Source organism: Fonsecaea monophora (assembly GCF_001642475.1).
Source record: "Fonsecaea monophora strain CBS 269.37 chromosome Unknown Scaff25, whole genome shotgun sequence".
NCBI classification, from domain to species: domain Eukaryota; kingdom Fungi; phylum Ascomycota; class Eurotiomycetes; order Chaetothyriales; family Herpotrichiellaceae; genus Fonsecaea; species Fonsecaea monophora.
The window spans coordinates 174,047-199,546 of NW_019173956.1; the positions used below are offsets into that span (position 1 = coordinate 174,047).

Below are 25,500 nucleotides of genomic sequence, written 5' to 3' on the forward strand. Positions count from 1 at the left end.
CGCCATGCAAGAGAAGGCCCATAGAAGCAATGGCGTGGCGGTTGACAGACACCCTTGTCGTCCGCGGACTCAACGTCCTGTGTCCACTTTGGCATGTACGCAGAGAGCCTACATCTACGGTAGATGATATCAGCCTCATCAAACGACTCTCGCTGCTTTACATGGTTTCATGGCACCTGTGGAGCTGTCGCGATGGTACTTTGTTATCAGGCTCCATGCCGCATACCGTGGTGAGTGCAACCCTCCCTGGATCTTCCTCGATCTGCACGACACACTAGTAGCTCGGTTCAAGGTTGGGGATGACTCGACGCACCTATGCAAGAGAAGATTCATGGAAGCCTGCGGGATTGCTTCGAAAGGTGACGATCGCTGCTAGCCAGCTAGCTAGCTAGCGAACGCCCCTGTCACTCTGAGGACGCTCTGTCCACCTCTGCTAGTGCTAGTCGCTAGTCAAGGAGTCAGGGAGACAGGGAGTCAGTCCCTTTTGGTTTCATTTCATGCCACGAGACGGATGTAATGTGCGAATGTAAGTGTAACCGAAGAAAACCCTTAGCCTCTCCCCCCTTCGTCCATGCCATGCAGGAGAAGGAGACGTGAAGAAAAATCAACAAGGCCAGCATGGGAGATGTGACATGCGAGATGTGGTACTTGGTTAGTGTCGCGTCGCTGGTCTCTCCAACCACAAACACAGCGGCCGATAGCGCCCACTGTCGCCCTCGGCCCAGGCATTCCCTTGCACAACCGTGACAGGGCGCGTCTGCGGGAATAGGCCGGTAAGATTGTCGTCGACAAGGACGAGAATCATGCAAGGGACGACCACGTCCGCTAAGGAGCCGAGGAGGCTGAATGCATCCTGTCTGTAGGACATACTGTTATACCGCTAAAGTACGGGTATCTCTTCGTTTCCTTGTCGGTGCATAATTCGATGTTCTTGGTTGTGCGAAGCATATTATTCCTCTCTTGATGAATGAACTGGGAAGCCTCGGAGGATCTCATGAGGAATCTGTAGTTATACATGGGAATGCACGTATGTATGTATGCATCCACATAGGCCGGACAGTGGCAGTAGCAGTGACCGCGACAGTGCCATATGATATTGATATTGACATTGGTATGTTATGTTATGATATTCTAGCTTACCTAGTTGCTCACGCTGAGCCTGGAAGACGGCAATCGTCTCTTCTTCCTTCCATCCCCCCTTTCCCATCCCCATTCTTATTTCTTCCCTCTCCTCCATCGAGTCCTCCCAGCAGTCGTCGCAGACCTACTCCTTCCTCGCCGCGTCATCCTTCATGCCCTGGACGATCCACTGACTCGCCTGCCTCGCGTACTCCTCCATGCCCGCCTTATCCTTCATGCGCTCCTTGATTTTCAGGGGTTTGGGGACGTCGCACCCCCTCCGCACCGCCGGGCGCGCCGACATCATCTCCTCCCACTTCTTGAGGTGGGGGAACTCGTCGATGTCGACGCCCGCCCAGCCCGCCCAGATGACCCAGCCGATGGTCGTGATGTCGGCGATGGAGATGTGGTCGCCCACGATGAAGCCCGAGGGCGAGTTGGCCAAGTGTTTGTCCAGGACCGAGTATAGTCGGCGTGTCTCGTTGACGTAGCGCGTTATTCCGTAGGGGATCTTTTCGGGGGCGTATCTTTTTTGGCCAGTTGTCAGTTGTTTGCCATAGTCTGTGGGATTGGATAATGCGTTGTGATCCTCTCGTCCTCCAACAAAAACAAAGAACTACCCTGTAAAGCGCGGGGAAAAGGGAAAAAGGGCACTCCTTTCTGAGCATGGCCTCCGTCATGACCGCTTCAGTTTCTTTTTTTCTGCCCTTCCCCCCCCCCCTTCTTTGTATTTCTGAGTGGGAGCGCGAGTCAAACATGACAAATGGCAAACTTGACAACCCCTCCTGACAAGGTAAAGATGTATATATAGAATGGACATCGCATGAATCGGATGAAAATTGAAAACTCACCTCACGAAATGATTCGCCTGGCCCTGCATCGGGCCCAATCCTGCATTCTGCCAAAACGTCCAATTCACCATCTCGTAGTACTCGCGCGTCCCGCGCGGGAAACTGATCTTGTGCGCGTCAGCGTCGTACTCGTCCACGAGGTACTGCAGGATCCCGCCGGCCTCGAACAGCCGGATGCGCTGGCCGTCGCCGCGAAATGTGTCCGTCATCGCGGGGATGCGTCCGTTGGGGTTGATTTCAAGGAACCACGCCTCCTTTTGCCGGTTCGTCGAGATGTCGATGTGTTCGGTCCGGTAGGGGAGGCCGAGCTCTTCGAGCGCGATGGAGATTTTGATCCCGTTGGGCGTCGAGTCTGTGTAGAGCGTGATGTTTGGCCGGGTTGGGGCGGAGCCTGAGGCGGGGGTGGGGGTGGTGGTGGACATGCTTGAAAGAGGGGGGAGTTCTGGTTCTGTAGTGGTAGTAGAAGAGGAAGAGGGTGGAGGGGAGAAGCGATGAGCAATAAATGTGTTAAGACTGTTGGGCCGGTGTTATGTAGGATGTTGAATACGTAGGTTGGTAGGTATGTAGGTATATGTATGTATGTATGTCGATATACACTCCCTCCCCTACAGTAACAGTCAGTCGCTTCGCCTTTCCTCCAATGACAACATCACGACCCCATCGCCTTAGCCTTACCTCCCCTTATCGAGTACATGTATTGGAGATACCATCGTATACGCTACACGCTTGACAAAGCCTGTGACCCCACAATGAAACCACAGCCTCGGATGATTAGTGAATCATTTCGTCACTTGTTTCCCCCTCCCTTTCCTGCTGTCTCTATCCTCTGCTCTCTTTTAGTGTTCCACCGGCTATTACCAAGAACATCTCCCACGTGGACATGGATTTCCAATCCGGTCTTGTCCCCGGTGGGCCAGTGGTTAAATCCAGGAATGTTGTGCGATTGTCGTTGCCCTCGTTCCAATCAAGTCCGAAGGGATTTGGATACCTTGAAGTTGTTTCCCACCTGCTTGACAAGTCCCTTACAACGATGTTCTTTTCGGGAGAAGAATATTGAGGGTCCTGAGCTTGCCTTGTGTGGAAATCTCGGGCAGATATCCACCCATGCATCTCAACCGACAATGAGGTTGTTTGATCCGACTCAAGACTGGAGAAAAGGGATGTCTGACTGCTAATGAGCTTCGAGTGTCAACAAGGAGACTGAATCGCCCAGTCTGGCACAATAGACACTGTAGACGGCCAGCCACAAGTGGCTCGTTATCTTATCTGCACCCCTCTGTTCAGGCTGAGGTTGAACACTCAATGTTTCGCGGATCATCTCCTTGAGCTGCGCAAAGGCGGTTTCTCCAGACTCCTGTGCCTTTTGAGCCATCTTTTTTTCTTCCGCCCGTTCCCTCCTTGATCTTTCCGACCAACGTGTTTGTGGCCGTGGTGTGTGTGCAGAAGACTTTGAGGACGGACCCGGTCGTGTGATAGGAGACGGAGCGCAGAACAAATACCTCTGCCAAATAGACAATCTGACCGTGCCTACTATACAGATTTACTTCGAAAGGACGAAGACTGATTTGTTGCGAGGTGAAAGCGTTCGAAGAGCTCGGCGGTGAGGCGGACGAGTCCTCGGTCAAGTCTTCCACTGACTGCACCCTCGACGTTTGAGGTCGATGAATGGCCCAGTGAGAAGGAGAGGAGAGAACAGTGGCAGACGTCAAAGTGACAGATGTCAATTCAATGCTGCAGCGTGTCCCGTGACATACTCTGTGTTACACGCGCCGTTAGGCAGCAAGTGCTCTGAGCAAATTGTACTCAACCCTCAACATTGCCTCTAGAAGATGAACTTCGTCCAAGAGGAACCACGCCTTCACTTGCATCGCTTCCACTGCATATCAGACATCGACGCCATCACCATTTTACACAGCATCCCTTTCGTGTACCTCGGCGGCTCCAAGCAAGACCCCTGACAAAGACAATGTGCACATATCTTGATATGCACGTTATCTACAACGAGTGTACTCAGAATCCACATCATGTAGTGGCACTCAGAAGCATCAGGCTCTGCGCACAACCCAGACCAAATGGAACCTTCCGTTATTGTCCTCCAGATCACTGCATCCCTTCCCAGAATGCTATTTTGGGATCGACACGCATGCAGGGAAGTTGTTCAGCGTGCACTGATGGCAAGCTTTTGAAAGTTGTAAGTTTTATCTTGCATATTTGAGACTAGAGTTGCTGATGCTGATGTTATTTTTAGGTGAATGTTACTGCTACTTAGAATTCAAGCCAGAGTGAGGCTGTGGCTTGCTTTTGCTTGGTAAATAGGTCCTTGCAGACATTTGGGCCGGTTTGCGGTGATGGTGTTTTTTGAGGTAAAAAGCTCTCTGCAAGGATAACCTTGGCGTTGTGATACTATCGAGTGCCTGTACCAATGCTTACTCCTGGTAGTTATGCCTCGTCATGGATTGCCCCGTTGAGATGGTCGCCAACGAGATGGTGGCCAATGCAAGGTGACCAGGACAAAACAAGTCGAACGGGGTTGCTGTATCTGTTGTCTCTGCTTCGGACAGGTGTTCGGATCAATACCTTACTCAAGAGTAAAGCCAGGGATCCCCAAGCAGTTCTTGGGCCGTCGCACGTTCCTCTGGCAGCCACCGAAGCATTCTTCCGACGAATTGGAGAAATAATCTCTTGTCCTCACCGGAGAGCTTAGTGATGGTACATTCCAGACCTACACCGGCAGGCTTTGAGACTTCGATATTAATCAAGATACCTTTTGATAGAATTAGCAGCACAATTTGCTGTATGAGCTGCAACGATGCGGATACCTGTATCATCTCACTTGAGGTCACCGTGTTAGGTCCTGGGCCAGCTAAGTTGTGGACGATCCTCCTCCGAACCTCAGTTTCGCCAATACTTTGTATCTTTTGTGAAAGACTTGGCCGAATGTCACAGGATAGTAGTTTTCTGGACGATATCTTAGAAGAGTCTCTTCTTCTACAGATTCAGTGGAGGTCATCGTTAGTCTGCGTCGTCCTCGAGCCGAAACTACGGCCAGCACAGAAATAGAGCAAGGGAGGTAGCGGGGACATGACCTCAAAGTCGTGAGCATGTCCGGAAATTTGGGTATTGGCTAGGTGCTTGATTGGAGAAGAATGTTATTTCAAAGACATGAAAGATGAGGTCGAAGGTCAAAGAGCTAGGGTTGGGCCCCTGCGCATAAAATGATGCTGATTGGCTGGAATTAGTGATGCCAAGAAGCCGAGAGGCCAACTAGCCGCAATGCCTCCTATGATTCGTCCATTCGAGCAACATGTCTTCTGTCCCCTTTCTACCACACTCGCCCAGCTTGTCACAAGGGGTGTGAGCTTCTGATACTACTCTTCAGACAACGGTCTCCTGCTTTCTCCTCTGCTTGTATACAACCCGCGTATTCGTTTGACTGAAAATGGCCGAGTGGGCAGATAAACTTGAGGGTTACACTGGGAATCTTCCTCTCATTTCCTATGGCGTCTCCGGCGCAGTGCTCGTCTTGGATGACAAAACCGTCATCAAAAACTTCATTGGTGGTGAAGAAAGGAAGCTTGACGAAATCATTGAGCGGGAGATATACGGGCGCCTCGGTCATCACCCTTCTATCGTCAAGTGCATTTCTATGCACCACAAAGGAATCATCCTCGAAAGGCTCGAATGCTGCCTGCGTCAGCGCCTTATTGAACTACGGCAGAGAAATGAACTCCCGACCAAAGGACAAATTCTGAAATGGTCCAGGCAGGTCAGCGAGGGGATACAATATATACATGGGAAGAACGTCTTCCAGGTTGACATTGGAACTCACAATATTCTGCTCGACAACCAAGACAACGTCAAACTATGTGATTTTGCCGGCTCTTCAATAGACGAAGGGGACTTTACCGTAGTTCCTGGGGGGTGTGAGGGGTTTCACTTGTTTCGCAAAAAAGGCACCAAGCCAAGCATACACACGGAACTGTTTGCTCTGGGTTCTGCCATCTTCGAGATGTCGACAACGTGGCGGCCCTACCACGACAAGACAGACCATGAGATTAAAGCGCGGTATGATGCCGGCGAGTTTCCAGATACGGACGACCTGATTTTGGGACCTGTTATGCGAAAGTGCTGGTCCTTCCAATACAGCAGTGCCGCCGAGGTTGTGGACGAGATCGACAAGATCATAGCCGAGTGTTCACCGTCGACATATGATGGCTGGTCACAAGAGGCCGCCCAAGAAGGCGAGCAGATGGTGAAAAGTTCTCTGGAGGTGTCACGGTGAGTCTGCTCTTGATAGGAACTGTGGAGAGTTGTTAATCAAAGTAGGACACCATCGATCATCTCTGGTCTGCTCGTTTTGGCGGCTGTGGTGATCATCAGCTCACATATCTCTCAACGTTCCCGGCTGGGATAGGATAAGGGAGTTGGGACTATATGGTTTCCACTATTTGTGTGGTTCAAGACATGATGGTCACTCAACTGCGCGCCGACACTCTCCCGAGCAGCGATCCCCGTGAAGTCGACGAATCCTGTAAGATATGGAAAACTGGATGAGACTGGCGTCTGGCTGCATGGTTATGTATGGCTAGAGAAACTTGGGAACGGAGGCACAGGTTGACATTGGGACGGAAGGATATGTGTGAGGTGGAAAATGCGGGGTTCCCTGCGTAGCTAAGGAAACCTTCCCTGCGCGCCACTCGCACCAAAGCAAAGAAGGCGGTGATCAGCATGACAATCTTTGCCGTCATTATCGTCGTCGACCCTCCACCGCTTTCGTCCTTCCTTTCTTCCCTTTTCGTCCTGCGTCACCGCATGCTTCAACAGCTCCATGATATTGACAAGGTCGACCTTGTCTCCTGCTCGAGGAATGGGCTGAGCGCTTGTTACGTCTTTCTTTTATCTTGCGTCCTTCGTGCTGTTGTACCCGTGTCTTACATTGGATGTTCTTTTCATCGGCATACAACACAGGTCATCCTCGCAGGGTGACGCTAACATAACGCTCTCATCAGATCTCACCCATACGATAGGTCCCTAGACCGTGCGACAACAGTATGGCGACTCATACCGAAGTCATCACACCCTCGGCCTCGCGCACGACTCCTGCCCTCGTGCGCCGCCAGTCCTCGTCTCACTCGATTCAGAAAAAGCCATGGCAGCATAATCATCGACCGTCCTTCCACTCGACTAACTCCCGTCCTGATCCTGAAGAGATTCAACGCCTCTCGGAACACATTTCGCGACAGACCACTCGGTCATCGCACCGGCGCACCCCGAAATGGTACAAGATACGCTGGTTCAAGGGCATAGTTGACGACCTCAAGAGACGGGCACCGTACTATTGGAGTGATTGGAGGGATGCTTGGGATTATAGGGTCATCCCCGCCACCGTGTACATGTACTTTGCAAAGTATGCTAAATCCATATACAATCTACCGGATGCACCAACTTTATACACCTTATGTCCTTGATGTCCTCCCTCTTCGCTGATGCTCATGGACTTCTATGCTGCTATGATGTACAGCCGCTGACTGCTATCCCAGCATCTTACCCGCTTTGGCATTCTCCCTCGACATGTTCACCAAGACCCACAACTCATACGGCGTCAATGAAGTCCTTTTCTCCTCAGTCATGGCGTGTGTGGTCTTCTCTCTTTTCGCCGCGCAGCCTCTTGTCATCGTAGGCGTTACCGGTCCCATCACCGTCTTTTCGTATACGGTGTACGACATCATCGTCCCCCATGGCACCAATTTCTTTGCCTTCATGGCCTGGATCGGCATATGGTCTCTGCTCATGCATTGGCTCCTGGCCATCACCAACAGTTGCAACGCCTTGACCTACGTTACGCGCTTCAGTTGCGACACCTTTGGGTTCTACGTTGCCTTTATCTATCTGCAAAAGGGTATCCAAGTCCTGACCAGACAGTGGGGATTGGCTGGCGAAACCAGTGCCTACCTGTCTGTCATGGTCAGTCTGCTGGTCCTTGGGTTTGCATATGGATGCGGTGTGCTCGGCAACAGCAACCTGTTGCAACGACATGTGCGGAAATTCATCGAGGACTACGGCACTCCGCTGACAATTGTCTTCTTCACCGGATTCGTCCATATCGGCCATATGAGGAATGTACATCTCGAAACCCTGCCGACGAGCAAATCGTTCCACCCGACTGCTGACCGTGGCTGGTTCGTCCACTTTTGGGATATCAGTGTAGGAGAAGTCTTCCTGGCAATCCCTTTCGCGATCCTTCTGACAGTCCTGTTTTGGTTTGATCACAACGGTATGTGCCACGCAGCTGACTCTGGATCCGTATCCATCTGACCAATGTCCTTAGTGTCGTCTCTCATTGCACAAGGGACAGAATTCCCGCTGCGCAAACCGCCGGGGTTCCATTGGGATATCTTCCTCCTCGGTCTCACCACCGGCATCGCGGGAATTCTCGGCATCCCTTTCCCAAACGGCCTCATCCCTCAGGCGCCATTCCATACGAACGCTCTTTGCGTCACAAGGCAGGTCGTCGACGAGAAGGCGAGGGGTCATATCGTCCGGGTCACGGATCACGTCGTTGAGCAGCGCTTCAGCAACCTTGCGCAGGGTCTCTTGTTCCTGGTCACGATGAGCGGGCCGCTACTGGTCGTGCTACATCTGATCCCACAGGGTGTGCTTGCCGGGCTGTTCTTCGTCATGGGAGTCCAAGCTCTCGAGGGCAATGGCATTACTCAGAAGTTGCTTTTCCTGGCGCGGGACAAAGAGTTGACAGACGCGACGGACCCGCTGGCACGAATCGAGCGTCGCGCCGCCATCTGGGTCTTTGTGGCGTGTGAATTGGTCGGATTCGGCGCGACCTTTGCCATCTCCCAGACCATCGCTGCCATTGGATTTCCCATCATCATTCTCCTCCTGATCCCGTTCCGCACGTGGCTGATGCCCAAGTGGTTCCGGGACGAAGAGCTCCGGGCCCTGGACGCACCCACTGCGGGCGCCTTTGTCATGGAAAGCGTGGGCGGCGCGTACGGCGAGAGTGGAGAGAGCACACCATCACGCGCCGGAGGAACATCGCCTCCAGACGAGTCCGACGAAGTCGCCGTCGTGGACGATTCGCTGGAGCGAGGCGAGAGCCACGAATTACAGAGCGTTCTGGCCAACAAGAGATCATCGCCAGAGACTGCGAGTATCGCAACGAGGCGCACCGGAAGTCACGGCGAGACACCCCGCCCCGACGTGGGCATGACGAGACGAAGTCGCAATTCCCTGAACAGATGAGAGGGAGAATGGCTGGAGATGTACAGCAGCAGCCCTCTCTCGCCTCCATGAAGAACAACAAGAAAAGACTAGAATCAAAAAGGGGGAAGGTTCACCACATGAGATAAATGATGGAGAGATCTACAAGAGTTAGACACTCAGATATATACACGTGGACATATAAACAGACGGTAGCGGTGACACGAGGACCATATTACGGTCCTCAGTGCTATACATTGCGGGCGATCAAATGGCCCGAAAGCGATCCAGTGGAGAACGGTCTGACGAGATGGGAGAGGGAGTCAGAGACGGAAAGAGACCCAGAGGAGATAGGCGAGAGTACAGAGAAAGAGAAAGAGAAAGAGACCTGTTGCGGAGGGGCGAGGACATGAGGAGAGAAGGGGAGAAGATTCTACACATATAAGAGTCAGTCGAGACGTCGTCGACGATTACAGCATCTCACTCTCTATCAAAACCAAAAAGCGAGCAAGCAAAGGTATCATCTGGAACGTAGGATCTCACCCTGATTAGGTCCTGTGTGTTTTGTCGTCCCAAAGACAGAAAAATGGTTCATTAGACATTTATCTATCAGTCTCTCTCTCTCTCGCTCGCCTCTCTTTCTTCAACTCGGCTCAACTCCACTCCTCGCCTCGCCTCGCCTCGCCACGCAACACTTACTCAAAGCTCAGAAGCACTGCTCACGCTTAGGGGAGGAGAGGGAGAGGGAGAGAGATAGAGAAAAGAAGGCCCCTGGTTCCTGATTAAACGCATAGCCATCCATGCGTACCCGCACCCGTATCCATCTCCGTATTCCGTATTCCGTATTCAGTATTCAGTACATCAATCACACTGTCGCAATACCCTCTAATACCTCAATACCTCTAATACATCATCATCTCTAGTGGAATCAATTCAACCAAAAAAAAACCCCCCACAGAGTTACAAAAACAAAATAAAAAACCAACATGAAATTGGGACTCGCTTCGATTCGCTGCGCTGTTCTTCGCTGTCCTTTCATCCTTCTTTCGGGAGTCACAGTTCGGCTCCAAATCTAGCGGCGCCGGAAGCGAACCTGCGCCATTGTTGTGCCAGGTCAGACACCAACGCCTTGCAAGTCACAAGCCAATCGTGTAGAGGCCTCGCGAGGCCCCGGCCCTGGCCGGCACTACCATCCCCGCCCTCGCTCGCGCTCCCGATAGCGGCAGCAATCATTCCTTTCAGGGACATTCCGGTGTGGTGGTCCAGCTGGACGATGCCGACGAGGACCAGCAGGCTGAAGAGGCTGCAGGCCGAGATGACGTAGAGGCACTTGAGGCGGAGGATCTGGCGGCGACGGCGGTCGTCGCGGTCGTCGTGGTCGGCCGAGAATATGTCCTGCTGCGTGCAGAAGTAGGCGAGCATCAGGCCGATCGAGATGGCGATCCACGCGAGCAGACTGCGGCTGAGCTGGAGCAGGTCCGGCTCCGTGGCCCGCGTGGCCCGGAAGATCTGTAGGCACCCGAACGACAGCAATATCGAAAGGCTGCACAGCCGCACCAGCACCGCTAGGGGGCTGTAGTGCAGCAGCCACCGCGACATCAGTGACGACGCGAACATGTGTGCGAGGTATGCTGCAGCCCCGGCCTGGAGACGTCGCAAAAAAGAGAAGAGACGGCCAAGTTAGCGATGAACTGGCCTGGTTTGGGTTTGTGTAGATAAGGAAACATGGGGAGGCAGGAGAGCTTCGCTTCCTCCACGAGAGAAGACGAGGCTGAGCTGAGGGTACATAGCATTCCAAACTGGACCGCCGTTGCAAGCTGCATCCCTGGGCATTGCAAAACGGGATGAAAATGGACGGCGTATGGAACTCCAGATGCGCCGCAAAAGGGAAACGAGGACGCGAGAACAAGACATACCCAGAGAAAGCTCAAGCATACTTGTGCCACAGCCATGCGCCTGAAGATCCGATTCTCCAAAAGCAAACCACCAGGTCCAGGTCCAGCACTACCGCCAACACCGACATTCGTCCCACCACTGCCACCTGCTGACAACGTGGAGATGGAGGGCGCCGCTGTCGCTCCCGTCGTGTCGTAGACCGAGATGAGTCGATAGATGCTGTAACAGGTCTGGCAAGCCCACCACGCGGCCGACACGGTCGAGAGAGCCCGACAGAGCAGCAGCGGCACGTGCCAGCGAGGCTGGACGCCCAGGAGGACGGCTACTCGGGGATATCGAGCTGACATGGCGACACTGGCGATGTTGGCATTCTCGACGACGGCGCCGCCAGGCGCGGGGCCAGGCTGGGCAGTCGGAGGAGAGCGGGACGGGTTGGTAGGGTCAGTAGCAGCATAACGGAGGCTCCCGTTGCGTGGAACAAAAGCATCGCCATATGATGGTGGGCCCTGATAGCCCGAGTTCGCCAGTTGGAAAATGGGTTTGCAGCGCTATGGCGGCTGCATAGCCCCTGGTCAGGGTGTTGTGAGGTCGTCCCGCCCTTGCAGCCCAAGTCAAAACAATAAATCTCTTTCTAATTCCAAGGCAAAGCTCAAACTCCCTGTTTCAGAAACGTGAAGGAGGACTCCGAAGTCGTGTCAGGGCGAGGAAACAGCCATTCGTCAACAAGGGTGAAGATAAAGGTGGGAAACGGCGTAAGGGGGAAGAGTCGCGTGACCAGTAGTTATATGACTGTAAGTTGTCCTTGTAGATACGATAAGAACAGCACCTGAAACCACACAAGAGTCACAGGCCGCTCGCCGCTCGCTTTAAATTACCCCAGATTCTTGGCGGGAGATCCAGTCCAGCAGCCCCCAGCTGGTACCTTGATCTCAACCCACGGTACAAAGTGGTTAGTACATGTACGCAGTGGTTGAGCCAGAGAGGGCGTCGATGGCGTCTCAACCGAACTCCAGAACAGCTCCGTCGTGGGAACGGGAACTCCAACAAAGGAATGGAATGATTGAGACAGCCAAAGTGAAACGTGTTGTTTCCAACACTCCGATAATGATTTCAAAGCTACCGTGCATGGTCTGGTGGGATCAATGATAGAAACCAGCCCAACCCTGCCATCTCATGTTTCCCCAGCCGAATGCCGTGAGTGTCTTCTTCATAGCCATGTATTGCTGCTTCCTGTCCCATGCCGCAACAGTCCGAACCCACCCCCATTCCTTGCCAAGGCAAAATATCCATCGTGGGTATCATCAAACGCGTAACCTTGTCGCATCCCAAAGGTGCTATCGTGACCATGCCACTGTATCGACCAGCGAAGACGAACAGGCCAGAAGACATCGTTCAAACGAAGATTGATTTGGAGCTCCATCGACAACTTCTATCTGTCCTCGAAGGCCGAGCATGATAGCACAGGATACCGGCTGAGGCGTTTAGAAACCATGGACCTGGATGAGTATTAGTAAGGCGTCGTTGCGTACGGCGCAGTAGAATCTCCTTACCTTGATAGTCTTTGCATCGAGCTCGAGGCCGTCCTTGGCGACCAAGAATTCTTGAACATCTTTGCGCTGGTCACCCTGGAGCTGGATCACCTCGCCCATCTCGCTGTCTGTGACGATTGTGCCATTGCAGGCTGGGGTCATTGTCAGCCATAGACCTTTGTAGTCCCTTATCTCTTTCACATACCGAATTTCTTCTTGATGACCTTGAGGATCTTCTTCTGGTCGAATTTCTTCGGAAGGCCTTGGACGGTGGTCAGAGTCTTACGACCATTGCGCTGCTGGATACGAATGTGGATGTAATTCTGGGATTGCTTCGCTTCCCCAGTGTCGTCGTCGGCCTCCGCGAAGGGGTCTGTGACATAAATCAGTGAGCCATGAGTCACGCAACAATTCGCTAAACAATTGCTGCTGTACACGAGGGTCGTGGAGGTCGACAGCGGGTTTCAACCATGCTCTCAAACAGTCGCTCCCAAAATCTGGTGCTGTCGAGGCACACGATAGAGGCGAGTTGTTTGGGCGATGAGCGTCGGCTGCGAGGTGGCGAGAGGGGGTGAGAAGAGGGGTCGGCTTACCAAAGGTTTTGAGGTTTTGGATAGTTGACATAAACTCGTTTGTCTCGAGGAACGGGCTGGATTGGAAAGAAAAGTGTCGGTGATGAGAAGTTAAGGACTGTTCAATGTCCGGAGTGCAAGCGAAAGAGTTGTTGTTGAGTGGAGAGTGTGGTGATGGATTGTTGGTTTTGTTTGAGAAGGAGAGAGAAAAGGGAACGGGGGCAGGAAAAGGGCTGATGCAAGAGGCGAACCACAAGAGGCAACAGTGACTGGTTGGGTGCAGGCCATTTGGTGGGGTTGGCTGGTTGGGCAAGGGAGGAAAGGAACCCGAAAGAATCACTGCCCCCATTCTCTTCGACACACAATGCCCTTCCTCCCCTAAGCCGCACCTGTGCGTTACGGGCGCCAAGGCCTGGAATAACGCTGGTTGTGGCTGCTACGGCCACTCCCTAAACCTGTGGCAAAAATCATTGGCGGGCTCTAGGTTCCAACTTCTAGGTCCCACACACGGTGATTGGGGACTTGTTTTCTACACGTACATGAGGCTCATCCCCGGAGACCAGAGATGATGGCATGTGACGATATCGAGATACTGATCCCATTCAATTATTTGATTTCCACGACCAAGATCTGGACTTGACCGGCATCGCTTTTGTAACATTTTATTCCGTAGCTGCCATTGCACGCTGCCCTCAAACTCCAGAGCACAAATCGTGGAGGGAATGCTTCCATACATTGCCGCGCTTGTCGCAGAAGCCACCAGTTGATCTATACAGGATTTCTTGGCCGTTCTTCCCATGGAATTCCCCAATGCTGCTTGGACCAATCGCTATGTTGAAGCGGCGGGTGCCGGCGCTGCTGGTCCTCTTGCGTTTGGTGGTGGCGGTAGAAACAGGGGCATATATGTCTGGAACGTATGAGTCGGTGCTCAGCGCTGAAGGTTGAACAGTAACACAACATACCACACCAACAGCAAGCACTTTCAGATCCATTAGCCTCAGATCCATGAATGCAAAGACTATTCTGGACTCACCAGCCATGCCAAAGGACATATATGCGGGCGTCCCGTTAGGACTCTGTCTCTGGGCTGGTGTCTCTCCCAACCAGTTCAACAGTGCTGTTAATAGAGAAAACCTGATCCTGTCAAGTCCAAACCACGGTCATGTGTTCATCCCTCTTACCAGCCAAGCATCCTGATTGTCATTGTCAGCAATAAACAATGCGTATCAGAGGTGCTGTCCCTTACCTATTTCTTGTAAACATCTACTTTCGTCATTAGCATTCGGAAGCACAAAATTTAACACAATCCACTCACAGCTGCCATAGGCATGGTGCTCGTTATAGTCGAGCTGAAATCGGTGGGTTTCTCATCTTTGGGCTCGACGTAGGGGATGACTGAGCGAGCGACATTCGTCAGAGCGCACACTCTTCAATGCGACCGATCCGAGATACTGACCAAGGTCCGCCCTTCGCATATCCTTTTTAGCAGACATGGCTGGAGTCTGGTGAAGTCAAAATGTCCTTTCAGGCAAGTGTATACAAAATGAATCTCAGCTTCGAGAGCGAGACTCGGCCAACAGCTTCTTTGCTAGTAACGTCTGGACGTACTGAGCTTGCCTTGAGCGGCAAGTCTGGCGAAATCACGTGGGTCGAATCGAGGCTTTCGGATTAGTAGAAGCGCCGCTCTTAAAATCATGTTTGCGGGCGGTATGGGAAGTATAGGACGGCGTCCTACTTGTCTTCATTCGGACATTGGCTGCGCTCCCGCCCTCTTTTCTTTTCCTGGAGCTCTGTTGGCCTTGTTAAGGACGCTCTTCAACAGGCGAAGTCATCTTTTCTATGAGCCTGGTCAAGATGGCACATCCTGTTGCCAGAGCCTCGAGCAAGGGTCTCAAGTTATCGTTACCCCTAACTCCCTTAGGTCGAACCCTCCAGATCTGCCCTCAATGCGCGCATCGTTCACCCTCAGTCTACGCCCGTCAGTTCACCACCACTCGACGCAGAAATGCAGCCGCCGGAGTCGCCCATAGCATCCCCAACATAGACTCCAAGCTCCCGAAACATGTGTCGATGAAAAGTCAGATGAAAAAGGCCAACAGGCAACAGATAGGTACTGATTTGGGAAAACTACCCCAGACCTTCATCCTACCTGCCACCAGGGACCTGCCCGGTTGGATGAGCCCAGCATTCATCAAGAGAACGAGGATACATTGGCTACAATTCAAAACTGCTGTCAAAGATTGGTGGAGGTAAAGATGTGACTTCTTTCTGCAATCTGCGTCATGGCTGACTTGCTTCATAGTTTGGTGGTTTTCCTCAAATGGGATGTCAAACGGGACCCTCTCACGGGAAAAAAACTGAGAAAGCCATTGGAACTTTCCCAGAGAAATCAAATTGCGCGGGGCCTGCACAGGGAATTTCATGAGGCTTTGGGGGAAGGAGACATGAAAAGGCTACAGGTTATTTGCTGCGAGGGTCTGATGGCGCAGGCGAGAATGCGAATTGAACAACGGAAGGCCATGGGCCGCTCGAAAGAACCTTGGTCGCTCTTGAGTTACTCGGGTATTCGATATCCTGTTTGGCTTGAGAGGTGGCCCCTTGCGGTATTTCTGCCCCGGGCAAGCACCAGGGTTGTCTCGGATCGGCTCGCCCCTTTGCCATTTCCAGATACATTTCTCCGACAGTGCATCGTGCGCATCAGCAGCATTCAGAACTATCGGCTCGCCGACAGTGACAAGGATACTGTGCTAAAGCATGTTGATTACGTGGTGATACAAAAGATGACTGCCATGGGTGAAGAAGGCCCTTGGAAGCTATGGGGTCTTACGGAGCCGTCCACAATAAAGGAGATCGATGGCTTGCTTGAGGGCAAAGGACAGGAATCGGGGACTACCCTTGCCGAGAGGATACGGGACAAAATATCCGGCATCGTGGGTACCTAGTCGAACAAGACGGATCAGATTGTTGGTGTTGCGGTGGTCATACGTGCATCTGTCGGTTTCTCCAGAGCAAGAGTACATGCCACCGCGAGGCCGATACAATTGTCTCTCACCAATTCCCTCTTTCGCTGCGATTCTGCGACAAATATGGGGCTCGCAATGTCGGTTTGCAGTGGTAGCCTTTACAGCTGCTGAAACAAGGCGGAACAGACCATCATGGACGATTCCGCAAATAACGACATCGACTTTTTGAAGACTTTGATCATCAGCAAAAGGTGGAGGAGTGGAATCGCTTTCGGTCGCTGAACAGGGACACCACGGCTGATGCGTCTTGGTCCTGCAAACCTTTGCTGTGACTATTGTTTTCCTCTCGACACCATAAAGTCGGCTTGATTAATTCAACCTATATAAGACGACGTTCAGAGCGCTCAGCCAGAGCGCCTCATCGCTTGGTTCTCTACCCCTGTCACCGGTTTCAGTCGCGGGAACGAGAGCCTTGTACTTCTACCGAATGTTTGTTCCCTGCACAGCAGCACAGCAGAAGGAGGATACTGTCCAGGAGCCTGTTAGTGATCTGTTACAATTCTTTGAAAGAGGGATGAGGCCATTTTGTTGTTTGGGGATGCTTCCACTAAATATACTGGCTGTACTGTACTGTAGTGAGTCACTGAGTGTACCGAGTATGTATGTAGGTCGTATATGTACTGTCTACGTATGTAAGTATACACAAGGGGAAAAAAGCATTCGAGCCTGTGTCTGCATCGTATCTATAACAGACATTGGCGTGGAGCCACGTAACCTGGTCTGGTTGCCTGGTTGTCGAGTGGTCTGTACTCGGTACTTGGTATGGGTCTAGGAATAGGTATGGGTATGGAAATGAAATGGGTAGTAAAAGAAATCCAAGCATATGTGGCATGCATGTACATTACATACATTAGGTACCTAGTAGGTAGGTATGTATACGTCGTACGTACTTGTACTCGTACTCGTACTCGAACTGGAAGCTCTTGTTGGTTTGGAGGCTGCCGCCGTTTGATGTGCTTAGGTAGCGTGGTAGGTACTCTCTCCATCTCGTCTCCTGTCTCTCGCCTCTTCGCTCTTCTCGTGTCGGCCCTCCTCATTTCCCATTCCATTTGCGTACCGATGTCCTCTGTAGGCTATCCTTGAGCGTGGTCGCGGATACTTGGGCTTGCATTAACGGGTCGGTGTACTGATAGGCCGATGGGATGTTGGGCGGAGGGGCAAGTGGCTGACGAGCTGCTGAGCGGACATGCTCCTAGAGGGCTGACTCTTTGGCCAGTCGATTTCCATGTGCGCGCGTGCGTCTGAGTGCAACCCTTTCCTCCCTTGAGGCAAGAAGACGAGAAGAGAAAACGTATTTCGAGCCAACAGCTCGAGTTTGTCCCAAGATGATTCCCACAACTCCCTATTTCCCCCTTCTCTTTTCTCTCCTCACCATCGTGTCTCTTTGCTTGTGACTTGTCAAGTTGTATTCCATCAACTCCGTTCGCCCCCAACATTTCGGTCCTAGAGCTACGCAGACATTCCAGGTTGTCTGTAGCTCTCCCAAAAAGCATGACATGTAACATGGCATGGCTGTGGTCATTAAAGTCATAACATCGTAAAAAATGTACCGACGAAATCCATCGTGCGACTCGAATCTTATTCATCAACGATAAACTTGCGCCTCGTCTCCCAGCATTTGGGCCATGACCGTCAGACCACTCTTTTCCCTCCACTCACGGGCGATGGAGCCGAGAGAGGTGGCAGACAGTAACAGGAGCTGTCCAGGAGCAGCAAAAGCTCGGGTCAATAGCCCAAACGTTCAACCTCTAAGTTAAATCATGCGCATTCGCGATGAGAAACCGGTTCCTTCGAGATAGAAATCTTCTTTTCATGTTGCTGCTGTTGGTCGTCAGAAGCACAAAAGAGTACAAAAGCTGGTGTCATGAAAGTCGATGAGAATGTGCTGTACAAGAATCCAACGCAAATGATCCGGTCTAGTAAGTTTCCAAGCCTCATTGGCAGTTTCTGTTGCAGAAACTCCTTCGTGACGAGCTCAGAGCATCCAAGTGTGGGTCTGCATCTCTTCAAACTCGAAGCATCCGAAGCACTTGTTTGCAGCGATCAGAACAAGCGCATGCGCCTTTTCCCGGCCTTATTATTTCCATCGATGCGCTGGTTAAGGACTTCACGGAGTTTTGGATCGTGACGGTCTTCGTCCGAATGATGTTGTCGTACATGACGCTGTAGGTTGTCGGGCCGAGGATACCTATGTTGCTGGTCGGGGCAAAAAGGACATATATACCCGGGAGATGTGTGAACTAAGCCATGTCTGGTAGAAACGGAAGTAATCAGCAACAAAACAAGAAATCCATTCTCAGACGGGAATCGTCTCACCTGATCATCTCGTTCTTCCTCTTGAAGCCCAAGCCACCGTGCCCTCGAGGACAATCTTTGACAGGACAGAAATGAGTCCGGGTGTCAGAATGAACATTCATATGGCTGTTTAACAAGTACTGGGTCTGAAATGGCGCGGCATTGCATCCCTCGTAAGTGCATTTAAAAGGACCAAGTGAAAAACGAGCGATTGCAACGGCATTGGGCCCGGCCTCGGGTTGGGTCATCGGTTGAGACACAGATGGACGCTTAGGCTGCAATCTAGATTGCTGTTTGGGTGCAGGCTCGGCCTCTGAGTCAGGTACGGATTCAAGTTCAGAGAGCTCCGAGAGCTCGGATTCCGTCACGGACCCAGCCCGGGATTCAGCTTCAGTTTGAGATTCGGGTTGAGAACGGCGTTGTGGTCGTGGTTCAGGCGCAGGAGGAGACTGAAGTTGGACCTGGGGTCGGGCTCGAGCTGCAGATTTGGAATGAGATTGCGGTCGGGTAGTGCGTTGATATTGGACTTTCATTTGTACAGCTGGGTGAGGTTGAGATTTCGAATCCACTTCGTGCTGAGGCTGAGGCTGAGGTACAGATCGAACCTCACCTGGAGATGTCAGATCGATCTCCATGGTAGAGACTTGCCACGTCCCGCTGTACTCTTCTTGACCCTCATGAGTTCTCTCAGGCAGAGCGACCAACGACGAAGGACCTGAGGCTGCCGGGGATGGCGTAATGATAGACGAGGCTGGAGTCGAGGCGGAGATGGAGGTCGACGAAGTATAATCTGAAAAAGTTGACGTATTGGAATTTCCAGTCGCAGTACGCCAGTTGGTGTGAGACGGAGGATCCGGAGGGGACATGGCAGAATACGCAGAGTACGAAGCAGGGGACGCGTAGGAAACAAACTGGCCGGATAGAGCTCGACCTATTCCTGGAGACGGGCAGGCAAATGCCCCTGGGCTTGGTTCAGGGACATCGCCAATGGCGATCTTCAGCGACGGGAGCGTTGTCCTATAATCCGCTAGACCAGCGGGTGAGGAACGTGGGGGGGACCTCTGTTGCATGGCTGGCAAGGTGAAATCCGGATGGGCATCCCGGGGCGATATTGCATACTTGCCGAGAATAGGTGACTTCAGGATCGAGTCGTCATCTTGATCACCGTCACGAACGCTCGGAACAAGATTCAGCCGCAAATTCGGAAACAGTGGTCGAGTCCTCGGGGGTGGAATTGTGTTGAACTGCTTTCGCAGTAGATCTACTTGATTCGACGCGGCATTGGAAGCTGGAGCCTCCCTTTCGGGATTGTGGATGGCTTGTGTAGGCACTGGAGGCGACTGTACCGGGTGCTCTTCAGCCAGGGTGGCTGGGCTGTCAATCATAGGAAAGTCGTCGTCGTCGTCAATGTCGTCACGGCCAACAGGATCGACGACGAAAGCCGTTTGCGGCGTCGGCTTTGCTTTGACCAAGTCCGGGTTTGCTCCGATCCGAACGACCCTCCCAGACCCTCTCATCGGTCTCGGGTCATCTTGGATGGCATTATTGTTGTCGCCATCGTCATGGTCATCCTCGTCGCTGCTGCCACCATCTTCCTCCTCGTCCTCCTCGTCCTCCTCTTCTGACCGACTCCTCGAGTCTAATGGCGCTCGCCGTGCCTGGCTGGCAAGTGTACGTTGATTGGGATCTAAGGCAAGAATCAGTACGCCATCGGCAAAGGTGCGGTTTGCTCGACCCTTCCGTGCTATAGTCTTCTGCCGCCGTCCCAGCGTATCCGAATCCTCCGCTTCTGAGGAATCAGAAGATAGTTCGTCGACACGTACAAGAGGTGCAGGGCTGGACCGTGGCCCGTACTCCGGGTTGACTGGCTCCAGTCCCGGACTTCGGAGGGGTGCGATGATATCCCGCTCGACGTCGATAAAGAAATCTTGATCGTGGGACATGAGTGAACCCGACAAATCACATGGCAGACCATCCAAGAGGGATGAGGGAACGGCCCTGGGATGGGCAGCGATATTGTTGACTACGGAGGCAAAGATTGTCTAATATCGACGTCTCTGCATCATATGCCATGTCAGTGGGTGAAATTCTTCTGACTTTGCTGGTTGGACACGCTCAGCAGGAGCGCATGACATTGAGTAATAGGGACGTGTAGGACGTGCCATTGTCCGTTGTCGATGGGCCGCAGGATGTGCCAACTCATTACCACAAAGGAATAAGTAGCGGGGGATGGGGATGGGGAGGGGCTTTGACGAACTCAAAAACGTTCCAGACCATGGTCAGGCGGGATGACAAGCGTGGTGACTTGCGTATTCGGGCAGAGGGCGGCTGAAGAGGGATGGGAATACATTGGTCCAAAGATGAAAGCAACATGGGGGGAGGGGTGGTAAGATGCTCTTACCGGGAAGCAAAAATGGCTCGATGTTGGGTGAAGGTGTGACTCGGTCAGTTGATAAATGGCTGGAAGTGAGGGGTATCTTGTAACACAGGGTCGGGATGAGGCTCTTGGAGGCTCTGAGGAATCGGCTGCGAGGAAAGCACCGGGTTTGTAGGGTGGGTGGGTTGGGAGGTACAGAATCACGGTTGAATCTGATGCTCTTGGGATGTTTGGACTCCTCCGGATTGCTGGTGGTGACGAGGCAAGTGATAGAAAGGGCGCACACAAGAGAAGAGACTTGGGAACTAGAGTGTACGAGAGAGAGATGCGAGGCTGTTGTTGGATGATGCGGAGCCGAGTTGGGAGTGGTTTAGGTTGGGATGGAGGATTTAGACGCAGTCAAAGTCACCCTCTTCCCTCTTCACCTCTCCCGCTCGTCTCGTCTCGTTCTCCTTTCCAATCTTCGCCCACAACCTTGAACAGAAGAAGAAGAGCAGAAAAAGAATTGCTGGAGCCTTGGATGGCTTAGCGTGGCTGCGTGGGCACGTTGCCAGCACAGCCACTCGCCAATGCCAACTTAGGACGATCAAAGGGTTACAAGGGGAGACAGGGTCAAAAAAGGTGGAATGTCAACGGGAATACAGGGTCGTTAGGATGATCCTTGGCCTTTGTATTACGCTACATACCGTATGTTGCGAGCTCGAAGGTTTTGGTGGCTACATGAAGAGGTGAGTTGCAGTGCGTTGTTGTGTAGCTAAATCAAGACTTAGTTTCGTGCCTGTTGCATTAGGGGAGCCATGCACGGGTCTGGAATTGAGGCTGTTAATTTAATGGGTAATGGGGGCCCCCCTCCTAACGCAACTGGATCCACGGGAGGCTCGTGGAAGAATCAAGCTGAACGCAAGGAAGCCTCCTTAGGCGACTTGAACACTGGCAGCCAATTATTAATGGTAGGAGATCAATCGGATACCAGACTGCGTTACGGGGGGTTGGAAGCCTCACTGTGATAGGCGAGAAGGAAACCCCAAGTCCCGAACCCAGCGACCCACAGAGTGAATGCCGAATTGCCAATGAGAGATAGTAACGAATGAAGGAAAAGAAAAGTGACTGGAGAAGGCCGGATGGCCGGAAATGTCATCTCACTTGTACACATATCACCGAGTGCTGGGAATGGAACAGCGACGGTAAAGGCATAAACGGAGGTCGTCATCCCGGCCCGACAAGCATGTCAGATGCCGTCGGTAGGGCAAAAGGGAGACGAGCAGTGGAGCAACAATAGAGAGCGAGGCAGACACACAGAAGAGAAGGGGAAGATGAAGAGAGAGACATCTGGATTGCCAGACTGCGCCCTGAAACGCACCCACGGTCAGGGTTGAGAGAGTCTCCTCCCAACTACCCAACCAAGGAATTGTTCTTAGTCGTAGAGCCAGACACCATGGTGATCCATTGCAGCTGAGACCATGCACGAAGAAGCAACACAAACCGCTACAATGGGCATTCCCACACGCACACGCAGGGCGCTCGCTGGCATCAGCAGCCCAGCAGCCCAGCAACACTACCGCAGCTGGTTTTAATTGGTGTCTCTGCCTTGCCTCACCTAACGGATTGGGCCTCAAGAGCCACATCCACCCCCCCAAAGACCATGCTAGGTGCCAACCCGTGTTGCGACGAGTGATGTGTCCCTGCGCGTCCTGCACCTTCTCCCGTCTTTACCCTCTCTCTCTTTCACTGTCCTCGTTTTTTTCTCTTCTCGCCACCATTTCTTCCCAATTTCACTCTCACACCCGTCAACGACCAGAAATCTACCCAGACAGGCTGGGTCCTGCCAGCTCAACGGGCAGTTCCAGAGCCTCAATTCATCTGATTAGCTGAAAGTCTGACTCTTTTTAGCTTCGCTGGCAAGCCCCGCAGTCCGCAAAAGAACTTTGCTTGGAAACCCGTCCGCAGCTTCTTTCATTTCTCCCGCGGGCCCTGTCGCTTAAAAACCTGTCGGCCAACAGGGGTGCCGGCCCTAAATATGCAAGACCTGCGAGTCCCTCGTACGAGGTGCTTGATACAGCCAAAGGAATCACCTCAAGCCTGCACGGCAAGTCTTGATGTTGGACCAGTAGCCCTCCCATGCCTTTCCAGGTCTTCGAGCAGTCCCGCTCATCCCTATCCGAAGCGACCAAAAAACCTCTCTCCCCAGCCCCCGACAACGGAAGCGCTAACTAGGCTCACAAGCTTCCCCAGGGAGCGAAGCTGTCTGCTCGAAAAGCACCATCGGAGACCTATTCCCGCCAACACCCTTCTATGCACGTCCTCTTCCCACTCTGGCCACAAATCAGAAGATAGTAAAAAGACAAACCTGCAAGAATTATAGCATTTTTTCCGGCTGACGGCGAGGGTGGTGGACTGCGAGTAAGAGAGCTCGAGGCCAATCACTCAAACGATTACTCGTGATCGGACCGTTAGAGGCACATGAAACCTAGCGTGGAAGCCTTATAAATATATTCGGTCAGGTTTGTCATGAAGGAGTCGTGGCGAGGCACATAATCCCAAACTATTATAGAGTCCACAGTACGGACTACCGTTGTACGAGTACACGCTCGCACGTATTCTATTATTGCTCTCTATTGTGATATCTATTTGAAAGTGTGATGAGCCTCTGTGATAGGTCAGCTGCCTGTTTTGGCACATCAAATTCGCTGAGGTGACTTCGCCATGGACCAGCACCACCAGTGCTGATCTTTTCAAGACTTGTCCAGTCGAACAAATCCCGCCTTCGTTCCCATAATGAAGACCCTCTGTAAACGGGCCGTCGGGCGTCCACCAGCATCAGTCCTGCTGAATCGTCGCTAAACGCGTGGCTAAGCGAGGAACCAACGGCGCATCATCTGCCTAGCCCGCATCTCCGTTGGTCCAAATCGGGCGAAAAGCACCTCAAAGGAGTGCAACTTAAGAAACCCATGCGAGCAGCTGAGGCAGAACTTGCATGGCCCCTGGACAAGGAACGGTCACCTTTTTTTGGCTCGAAGATAACTCGTTCACCTTCGAACTGGGTGTTCGTCGTTTCCCGAGTGCTCACCCGAACTGACTGCGCAACGGGCGGTCTTGCCTGGCGAAGTCGCGAGATAGCTATGGCTGGGGTCTGCGGTCAACGGCCGAGCAGCGGTCGTTCTGGGTCGTTTTCCTCGTCCGAGCCCTTGTATATCTCTTCCCGTTCCCGGTACAGAACAAAGTGCTGAACGATAAAAAGTAGGTCGAAGCCCATGCTAATGTTTGCGAGCCCGAGCTTCAGAGGATTCCCGGTGATTCCACTCCAGTCACCCCCAAAGCTCGCATCGATGATCAGCTGGGCTACAGACAGCACCCCTCCCGTCAGATCGAACAAGATTTGCAATATGCTCCAGCCCTCGGTCGATTGGCGCTTATAGTTGAAAAAAGCTTGTGGGATGTACTTAACAAAGGTGCAGACGAGCTTGATATACCCCAAGGTGTACAGCTGCAGTGGTTGCCCGTTACCAGTCAGTCGTGTCACCAAACGGAGAGCTACTGGGAATCATCTCACCACATCGATCCATGCCCAATCCATTGGATCCTGCTCCCTCAGACCCGAGCGATAACCCATCAATACGACCATGCCGGCAACAGCAAGGAGGCTTCCCCATACGATGGCCAACACTGGGCGAGTGACTCGCTGATGAGCCGACTCTTGAAAGCCCCATAATCGCGAGTAAAATTGCGAGTAGGTCAAGATGACGAGGATGACGGCATGCACCCCAAAAGCAACATCATTCGGTTGAACAGTTGGCTCTGGAGATGCTGGATGCCTCGCTGCATATTGTCTTCGGATCGTTGGGGAATACAGGAAACAGCAGGTTGATACACTGTAGCATAGGAAGCCGAGCACGTTGAGAACCGGAAAATCAATAGCGAGGCCTTCTGTGGATCGACGTTTCCAGTTTAGCCACGGTTGAGGATAGAATGAAGCGCTCCAGGACAGTGTACTGTCGAGAGGATCAGTGACTAGGCATTTTGCAAATGCGACTACAGTCTCTGGATGGACTTACTAGACCCATCCCAGCAGCCTGCAGAAAGCACATCGGTTAGTACTAAAGATCTCTGTCTAGCTTATCTGAGACTGGAGAACAATCGATAAAAGAAAACATTCGCACCTCGAGACGGCTCTTACAAAGCGAGCCCCTGCATCTGCATCAATTATTGTCGACATTGAAACGGGTCAGAGATGGATCTGGCGGCCTCGGTAGCAGTGGCATCTACCTTGTTAATCGTTGGCTTTTCCTCGTGCCCCTGTGTTATCTTATGGCAAAGGATGGTTGATGGCTAAGGGCGGACGCTTCAAGATCATGATGACATGAACCAGGGTGAAGATAGTGTGCGGGTAGCCACGGGCGGAAGCGATCTCGTGGCGAATCGACAGTGAAGAAATCGGTGGGACCCGCTGGTGCCCAGTGCCCACCTTGCACGGCCCTTAGTGGCTGTCTTCAACGGTTCTTTCTGGGGGGACGCCGCTTCGGAGGCTTGTTGTTGTTGCCCATCCTACCGCTCTGGCTCCATCCAAGACAGAGGACAACTCACCACCCAATCCGGCTACATCCAGACAATCGCATTGTGCCAGAC

At 52.5% G+C, this 25,500-nt stretch overlaps 7 protein-coding genes across 7 annotated transcripts; 3 read left to right on the forward strand and 4 right to left on the reverse strand.

Moving 5' to 3' along the window:
• Window positions 1-1,264: 1,264 nt before the first annotated feature.
• AYO21_04475 (hypothetical protein) lies at window positions 1,265-2,392 on the reverse strand (the record flags this gene model as incomplete). Its single annotated transcript, XM_022654448.1, has 2 exons — window positions 1,265-1,646; window positions 1,971-2,392. 2 exons carry the CDS (start codon window positions 2,390-2,392, stop codon window positions 1,265-1,267), a joined length of 804 nt encoding a protein of 267 aa, XP_022513264.1.
• Window positions 2,393-5,409: 3,017 nt separating this feature from the next.
• AYO21_04476 (hypothetical protein) lies at window positions 5,410-6,252 on the forward strand (the record flags this gene model as incomplete). Its single annotated transcript, XM_022654449.1, has 1 exon — window positions 5,410-6,252. One exon carries the CDS (start codon window positions 5,410-5,412, stop codon window positions 6,250-6,252), a length of 843 nt encoding a protein of 280 aa, XP_022513265.1.
• Window positions 6,253-7,021: 769 nt separating this feature from the next.
• Window positions 7,022-9,227, forward strand: AYO21_04477 (hypothetical protein; the record flags this gene model as incomplete). Its single annotated transcript, XM_022654450.1, has 3 exons — window positions 7,022-7,377; window positions 7,511-8,244; window positions 8,299-9,227. 3 exons carry the CDS (start codon window positions 7,022-7,024, stop codon window positions 9,225-9,227), a joined length of 2,019 nt encoding a protein of 672 aa, XP_022513266.1.
• A 1,011-nt stretch (window positions 9,228-10,238) lies between these two features.
• Window positions 10,239-14,675, reverse strand: AYO21_04478 (hypothetical protein; the record flags this gene model as incomplete). The annotated part of the gene is made up of 11 exons (XM_022654451.1): window positions 10,239-10,829; window positions 11,102-11,629; window positions 12,632-12,762; window positions 12,816-12,983; window positions 13,204-13,300; window positions 13,917-14,116; window positions 14,216-14,316; window positions 14,364-14,375; window positions 14,429-14,445; window positions 14,498-14,577; window positions 14,639-14,675. 11 exons carry the CDS (start codon window positions 14,673-14,675, stop codon window positions 10,239-10,241), a joined length of 1,962 nt encoding a protein of 653 aa, XP_022513267.1.
• A 361-nt stretch (window positions 14,676-15,036) lies between these two features.
• Window positions 15,037-16,124, forward strand: AYO21_04479 (hypothetical protein; the record flags this gene model as incomplete). Its single annotated transcript, XM_022654452.1, has 2 exons — window positions 15,037-15,431; window positions 15,485-16,124. 2 exons carry the CDS (start codon window positions 15,037-15,039, stop codon window positions 16,122-16,124), a joined length of 1,035 nt encoding a protein of 344 aa, XP_022513268.1.
• Window positions 16,125-18,517: 2,393 nt separating this feature from the next.
• Window positions 18,518-20,443, reverse strand: AYO21_04480 (hypothetical protein; the record flags this gene model as incomplete). Its single annotated transcript, XM_022654453.1, has 1 exon — window positions 18,518-20,443. One exon carries the CDS (start codon window positions 20,441-20,443, stop codon window positions 18,518-18,520), a length of 1,926 nt encoding a protein of 641 aa, XP_022513269.1.
• Window positions 20,444-24,013: 3,570 nt separating this feature from the next.
• On the reverse strand, window positions 24,014-25,090 carry AYO21_04481 (hypothetical protein; the record flags this gene model as incomplete). Its single annotated transcript, XM_022654454.1, has 4 exons — window positions 24,014-24,361; window positions 24,428-24,866; window positions 24,930-24,947; window positions 25,035-25,090. 4 exons carry the CDS (start codon window positions 25,088-25,090, stop codon window positions 24,014-24,016), a joined length of 861 nt encoding a protein of 286 aa, XP_022513270.1.
• Between the last annotated feature and the right edge of the window lie 410 nt (window positions 25,091-25,500).